Raw genomic sequence first — 8,391 nt, 5'->3', positions numbered from 1 at the left:
ACTTTGCAAGTACATATCAACTTACACTAAGCCTAACCATAACCTCAAACCTAACAGTCTACTTACAGTATAATCTAATGAGAATTAGTTGGCATGTAGATGCAATGTAACTTAAATTCAACAAATGGACCATGAAAATAATGTGTGATCAAAAAAATGTTTCTGAAGACAATCACCTACTGCACTTTTAATTACTGACAAACATTCACATCAATTATGGAAGATGTAAAATACCAAAGATTTAATTTTGATAAAGCTGGCCACTGTTGCTATAGTTACAAGTAGTGGCTTTTTTTGTTAAGGTAGTTTGCATGATTCAGTTTTTTTTCCACCCGTAGGCAGGAATTTATTGTTCTGGTAAATATTGCAGTTACAGAAAAATTTTTTAAATCATGTGTATCATGCAAGATGTTAACCCAATACTTTCTCTTTCTGGATCAGGACTTACAGCATCTATCATCATGCTAACTAGCAAACAGAGACAGACATACATTCATCAAAATGTAGTATAGTTGGATGCAGTTACGGGCGGCGCAGTTGCGCAGTGGTTTGCACTGACGCCTCACAGCAAGAAGGTCGCTGGTTCCAGCCTCAGCTGGGTCAGTTGGCATTTCTGTGTGGAGTTTGCAAGCTCTCCCCGTCTTCGCGTGGGTTTCCTTTGGGTGGTCTGATTTCCCCCACAATCTAAACACATGCGCTATAAGTGAAGTGGGTAAGCTAAATTGTCCATAGTGTATATGTGTGAATGAGTGTGTTTGAGTGTTTCCCAGTGATGGGTTGCAGCTAGAAGGGCATCCGCTGCATACAACGATAAGTTGTCGGTTCATTCTGCTGTGGCGACCCTAGATTAATAAAGGGACTAGGCCGAAAATAAAATGAATGAATGAATAAATGCAGGAACACATTAATAATGTTGCATAAATGGGCCATTCTACAGAATTGCTGCAAATCGCTGTCCCACATTCAAATGACACATAAAAAACACATTTTAGCATTTATAGATGCTAAACATTTTTAAGTGTTTACTTTACTGTTTTTCCGTTGAACACAAAAATGTCATCACCAAAACTGACTACCGAAAGTTTTGGCAAAGTTTTGGTAGTGATATAATCGACAAAATAGTGTACACATCATCTTTTTAGGGAGACTATGGAGTGTTGTGCAACATATGTTGTGTGTGATATTATCATAATAGTTATTTAATCAAATGCAAAGTCATATTAATGAACGTCACTCATTTTTAATTTAGTATGTCAGTGTTTCTCAACCACTTTCCTGGAGGACCACCAGCTCTGCACATATTTCATATCTTCTTAACCAAACACACCTGATTCAGCTCATCAGCTTATTAGCAGAGACTGAAGGCCTGTAATGGGCGTGACTGACAAAGAAGACATTTAAAACATGCAGTGCTGGTGGTCTTCCAGGAACGTGGTTGAGAAACACTGCTTTAAAGTACTTGAGTTTCAGACATATGGATTCAAGGCCTGGAAAGTACGTCAAAACAAACACAGGTCCTTAAAAGCGCTTGAAATAAAATTTGTTTATGGTTTTCTTTCAACAATTGTACTCAATTGTCAAAAACAGAACGAAAAAATGAATAAAACAACACCTATTTAAGTTAACTAATGCCTACAAGCACAACATTAGACTTCATTAATGCATTAGTAAATGAGGTACTGATTAATAAAATCCAGTACATTGTTTTTTTGTTTTTTTTGTAAATAAATACATACAAATAACATTAACAAATGGAACCTAAATGCAGTGTGACCACAATGAAGAAAATATTTCAGGCTTCCCACATTTCTTGAAAGGACTTTAAAGCACTGTTTTTCAACCATGTTCCAGGAGGACCACCAGCTCTGCACATTTTCCATGTCTCCTTAGCCAAACACACCTGATTCAGATCATCAGCTCATTAGCAGAGACTGAAAGACCTGTAATGAGTGTGATAGAGAAAGGAGACATCAACACATGCAGTGCTGGTGGTCCTCCGGAAGCATGGATGAGAAACGCTGGAATATGTCATCTCACTTTATACATACCTTTTTTGACTTAAAGACAGTATAGAATAGGTGTGGATGTTCTTATAAGATATTAACCGTTAGATACCTGCCAACACTCCCGTTTTTCTTGGGAATCTCCTGTATTTCAGACCCATCTCCCTACACCCTCCCGTTTTGTAATCTCTACCGGAAAACTCTCTTAATTTCACCCCAACCACCCCACCCACCTCCCGGACCTCAGCTTTTTGGTACAGTGTATATCACCCCCAGATCGCCGAATTTGGATTAGTATCCGATCACATCGACTGCCCGAAGCCCAGCATAGTACAGTTACTTAACTGTTTTATTCAGACACCTCATCTCGACACCTAGACATCCCCACCACTCCCTCGTCCCGGTCTCCTGGATTTTCAGAGACAAATATTGGCAGGTATGCGTTAAATCTGTGTCTGGTAATTGTTGTATTGTTGTATTTTAGAGGTAATTATGTTAGCATAAAATGTTGACAGTCTAATTCAGCCGTTTATTTTGGCTGAATTATCCATCAAGATGTTTTGGTAGTGTTTAATTTAACTTTAACCTAATGAAACCCTAATTGGAAAATCAGCATTATCAACTTTATACCTTTTACAAAGGCAAATTAGATTTAAAATACAACAAATATTATAAATTACTATTTAAATATTGAATTGTTACTGATTTTGAAAACTTATTTTAATTGGATTTTTTAAATTGCATTTAAAATAGGCAAATAAGCTTGAAAAATATACATTTTTTGCTTTAAAACCCTAATTGCGCCATTTGACAGACCATAGAGACGGCAGAAACTCTTAAACTCTATTTACACACTCAACACTTGCGGTCTTTGGAAAGGAACTGCAGCTTTCTTTCCTAATGGATTGTTGGTACAAATTTTGGCCTTCCTCCGTAAGTGCTCTATGAAAAATCCCAGACAAACTTTGCTTACAGAGCTGCCCAACATCCAGTCCCATGCAGAAGTACAGCAGTGGGTTAATGCAGCTGTTAAAATATGCCAAGTTTGAAGTCATACTCCATCCTATTTTCACTGCCAAGCTTTCCTCATTCACCAACTTGACCAGCCCTAGAAAGTGATATGGAGCCCAGCATAGGAAAAAGGCACAGACCAAAACAGCAAGAATGCGAAGAGGCCTTGATTTGCCAGAGAGTCTCGTTCTGCGGATCCCAATAGCAGCCATTGTGTAGCAGATAAAGATGACCAGAAAGGGCAACAGGAATCCACAGATGAAACGAACAAAGTGGTAGACATACTTATCTAAATGGCCAGCACCCTTCGCCTGCAAATAAAAATGTAAATTCAAGTTCACATACTTACTATATATATATATTTAATATATTAAAATCAAAGATTTATGCAGACAAGTACATAAAACAAACCTTTAATGAGCATTGGCTCAAATTGTTCTTATCAGGAAAGACTTGCCGGTAAACAAAGTATGGAGAACTTAAGATCACAGCCATGATCCAAACTCCCACACTGACCACACGAGCAGCACATACTGTCCGTCGTTTCCTGGTGAACACCGGACGCCAGACGCAGAGCGCTCGATCCACACTGATGACAGCCAGAAGAAAAACACTGCAGAACATGTTGGCATACTTAAAGAACCCATTGAACTTGCAAAGAAAGAGTCCAAAAGGCCAGTAATCAAAGAAGATTTTGGAGATGAGTGAAGAAATTCGTGCCAGGCAGAAGATCAGATCTGCTGCTGCAAGGTTGACCAACCATACATTAGTGACGTTGGGCTTCATACGAAAACCAGCCACCCAGATGACCACAGAGTTCCCGGTGGTGCCGAGGAGAATGATGATGGTGAGGAAGACAGTGCTGACCTTATTCATAATGGCTTCAATGTCCACCGTCATGTTCACATGCTGGATTGTGTCCACAAAGTGGAAGAGAGGAGTTGTATTGGACATCGTTCTACAATTAAGACAGATAAATCAGTAAATGCTACTTCTGTTCAAGTTAATTTGTAAGTCAATTTGACTCAAGTTTCTAAAATGGCTACAATTTTGAAAGATGCCAAAATAATGTATTTCAGGAGAAAGCAAATCACTTTATTTAATTTGCTTCCATTCCTACAGCACATCCTTAACAGACACACCTGGCAAAACGTGACTAAAGACAATGAAATTCATTAATAATTAGTGATTCTGTGCACATTGATCTGGTATAGACAATGAATCTGTGGTTAACTAAAAGCACTAAAAAGAAGGGATGACCTAATGTATGAGCCAGTCATGAGTTTCAGTCACTAAAAGTCATTTTCCACAATTGGTTATCAGCCGATGCTTAAAAATAGTAAATGATCAAGACCAGTGGTAACCTGTTCATCATATGTGGGTGGAAAATCATGTTAAAATGATGTTTTTGAAGAAAATATATTGTGACTTTTGTTGAATTATTTTGCATTAATGACAGCAGAACTACTAATTATAAGCTTTATAGACCACTTCAATGTGGTAATGTCACTGGCCCTTGAACATTTCCTGCTTGTTATCATACTGTATCATAACTGCAACAAGAGGCAATTCAATCATATTGTCACATTAAAACAGCTACCATAACATAATTTTTTTCTTGAAAGCTTTGAAAATTAAAATGTGAAATAGGAAATGCATTAGAACCATTGTTATTATCCTCAAAATGGTCTATAAGCTATTCAGGAGCTGAAAGCAAAGGCAAATGCTGCTTTATCTTAACAAGAATAAGTTTATCCCTAAAAATAGTGTGATACATGACATGAATAAAATTCAGTCTTAGACAAGGCTATCAAATCTATTCATATCATTATCAGTCATAGTAAATATGATAACATTTAAATCATGTTGGCTATTGCTTCCCTACAGTATAAAAATAAATCTATAAAGTTTACAGAAAAAAGGCACCTGTGGTTGCCAGTTTTTCACAGTTAAAAATACGGTACTTTAAGTTACTTAAAAGTAATTTATAACTTTTATGGTAAACTACCATATTTCCGTAATTTATAGAGATAATAGACCACTGTTTAAAATTTACACAAAATATCTTTTGTTACACAGACATGTATGGTAACACAGACATGTGACAACTAGTGGAAGAAAGAGTACTGAAAAATCATACTTAAGTATAAGTACCATTACTTGCCAAAAAATGTAGTGCAAGTAGAGTAAAAAACCTGTTGTAAATAATACTCAAAGTATAAGTAAAAATTAGACCTTTTAAAAGTGCTCAAAAGTATTACGCTGTAAAAAGCTGATGCATTTATATGTAATTTGTGGATGTGTGTAAACGTAACATTCTGTAGTGCCCAGAAAGGCACACAATATCATACGATGTTAATATTAGTTTAAATTTAGTTTGTGATGTCAGGTTACCAAAATTCAGTGTCTAGCCAATGTTATTTTGATGTCCAATAATGACATCAAATGATGTTGATATTTGGTTGATTTTAGGTTGTGTTAGAAAGTGACCAAAATCCAACGTCATATTGATGTCCAATACTGACATTTATTTGTCAGGTATGGCAACAAAAATCCAACATGACGTTAGTGGTTACATTAACACAACATCAAGCTATCATTCATTAAACATTGATATTAGGTTGATTTCAGGATGGACGTTGAACATTGACGTCTGCCTGATGTTGGGTTTTGATGTAAATCCAATTTTCATTTCCAAACAAAATGCAATGTCAATCTGGTGTCATGTTGACGTCTTGTGCCTGCTGCTCTGGGTCAATGTGTAAAGATTTTGGACATCTTCTTGGACACTTTTAACACTTTTTAAAACAGTTTGCTGCATTTATATGGCGCCCATGTCTTCAGGTAGTTCATTATGAGGAGAGTTACCTTCTATGTGCGATATGATTGGTCAGGAATCACAGGACTGATTTTTGTACTAGACAAGAAAAACTAAAGTAGTGACTGAAGGTTGAAGGAAAGTAGAAGAGTAAAAGTACCAATCCTGCACTAAAATGAACTCAAGGTAAAGTAAACATACACATTTTTAAAACTAGTAAATTAAAATTCCTACTCAAAAACTACTCAATTTACAGTAGTTAGATTTTTTGTAATTTGTTACTTTACACCACGTGGTGACAACCATAAATATATGGTGAAGAGAAAATCATATAATAAACAAATGTTAATCACAAAGAACTTTTCTTACAAGCAGTGTCATTTACACAACTTACTAAACATTCATGGTAAATCAATGGAATACGCATTATTTATCAACATTAGATGTAATGTAAAACTCTAATGTAGCTCACTGATGGCGAAAACTAAAAAGAATCAAATAGTGTCCACAAAAATTATACACCTGTATTGCAGTGAATTCTGGGAAAGTCAATAAACAGTTATTTACTGTATAGATTAAGGCAGGGGTTCTCATGTAGTACGCTTACCACTAGTGGTACGCAGGCTTCTTTTGATTGATTCGCAGAGCAATCGCTGAATAAAGTAAAAAAAAATCACACATTTTTAAGCCTTTGATGCATACAGTAACACAGATGTAATCAGTAATTGATTTTAATAGGCTAAACCTTTTATTTTATTTTTCATTTTCTTATGTTTGTTATGTATTCTATCATTTGAGCCATCTTCTCCCCACATTTCTAACGATAACGGGACGTATCCTGTATTTTTATATCCCAATATTTACAGGTATGGTTAAATTATTTGCTTTTCTGACACACAAAGCTTACTCTAATCCACAGTAAGCAGATCTTATTTCTAATTTAAATATGTAAATCCAAATCATATATTTAAAATATAAGTTAATGTTTAGATTTCAAAGATACACAAATACATGCAACATATATTTCAAAATTTATCAAAAAGATGTTATATATGAATATGATGACATATAGCCTATATTTATAAGGTCCAGTGAACATTTGGTACTTGGTGAAAAAAGTTTGAGAACCACTGGATTAAGGAAATTTACTGTTCACCTGGTTATGGATTTTTATTGTAGCATTTTTAGTTTCTACCATTAAATTGTCATCTTTTACAGTGTACTGTACAAATAAAGTCATTTTTAGACATAAAAATAGTACATATACAAACATAGATTTTCATGAATCACATTATCTCAAAGTTGTTTTTAAAAACCAAAACAGACACACTAGCTCTATTAAAATAGGAAATTTGACCAAATTTACTCTATTGAGTACTATTACACTTAATATTATTTTAAGAGTTATTCACAGTAAAGGTAAAAACATATATATCAAGCTATTAAATGCTGATGTCCTTACCTTTCACAAATCAGCCCAAATCATCAATCTTGAGGGAAACAATATAGAAAAATCCTCTGTAAATAAGTCAAGATGAACTGTGTATGACTATTAAAATATCATTTTTTGCGATTTGCTGGAGAATAAATTAGTAATTAGTTTCACTGACATCACTTGCAGTTACTCTCTTCTCCCTTTCAGTGTAATTGATCTGTCCATTCAAACAGAATATGTCTTCAACAGATAAATAGAAGAAAGCAGGGAAGTGGGAGGAGACGCACGCATAAATATATAAACACTTGTTAACGTTAACACAAACAAAGTAGTAAGTGAGGTGTGTGGTTTTTGACACATTCATTATTCATGTATTTAAACTACACTCTAATGTGGTACTTAGCTTACACAAAGACACAAGATGAAACAACAACATGAACTCAGAAAGAATCTTGTGAATCAGTGTTAGACGTCAATTTGATGTCATTTTGACATCAAGTTAGAGAATTGACATCAACATCATTATTACAGGCAAAGTGTAGAACAGACTGTACATTGATGTTATTACGGCTACAGAGTAACAATTTTTTACAATATAAATGTGGATAATAAATTTATCAATAAAAGAATATATTCAAGTGCATTCATTCATCCATTTTCTTTTCGGCTTAGTTCCTTTATTAATCTGAGGTCGCCACAGTGGAATGAACCACTAACTTATCCAGCTCGTTTTTATGCAGCGGATGCCCTTCCAGCCGCAACCCCTCTCTGGGAAATATTCAAGTGCAAAGAAACTGAAAACAAACACTGGCTTGCCTGAGGGTTAACTGTTAACACTTTTCCGAATAAGTGCATGGTGTGTGCTGATTATGCGACGTTCAGCAAAAATGAATTTACTCTAGCCTCTGAAACACACGGCAGGTTGTAACTGCTAAAAAAACAAGCCTATAACTCAGAGAGTTATATAGTAAAACCTGTTACAAACCGAAAGCACAAAGTGTGTGAATGCAAACAAGTTTCTATATATTCTATATATAAGTAAAATGTTGTTGTAAAATGTTTTATTTACACATAAAGGTTGGTATGGCACATGTAGATGTGGCTAAAACATAGAAGGATTTACT

General features: G+C 35.1%; 1 protein-coding gene across 2 annotated transcripts; it reads right to left on the bottom strand.

The window, feature by feature from the left end:
* Positions 1–328: 328 nt before the first annotated feature.
* Positions 329–7,511, bottom strand: si:ch73-160i9.3. Of its 2 annotated transcripts, XM_087296166.1 has the most exons (3): positions 7,295–7,511; positions 3,426–3,972; positions 329–3,325 (listed from the first exon to the last, which is right to left on the bottom strand). In XM_087296166.1, the coding sequence occupies exons 2-3, from the start codon at positions 3,966–3,968 to the stop codon at positions 2,840–2,842; spliced, it is 1,029 nt and encodes a 342-aa protein (XP_087152292.1). In that variant the 5' UTR covers positions 3,969–3,972; positions 7,295–7,511; the 3' UTR covers positions 329–2,839. The 2 variants fall into 2 exon arrangements, with proteins under 2 accessions (XP_087152292.1, XP_087152293.1); XM_087296167.1 differs by lacking the exon at positions 7,295–7,511 and having other exon boundaries at positions 2,020–3,325; positions 3,426–7,216.
* Between the last annotated feature and the right edge of the window lie 880 nt (positions 7,512–8,391).

This window comes from Danio rerio, chromosome 19 (genome assembly GCF_052040795.2).
Source record: "Danio rerio strain M-AB ecotype USA chromosome 19, GRCz13ab, whole genome shotgun sequence".
NCBI lineage: Eukaryota > Metazoa > Chordata > Actinopteri > Cypriniformes > Danionidae > Danio > Danio rerio.
This window is presented reverse-complemented; position numbering and strand designations above follow the sequence as displayed.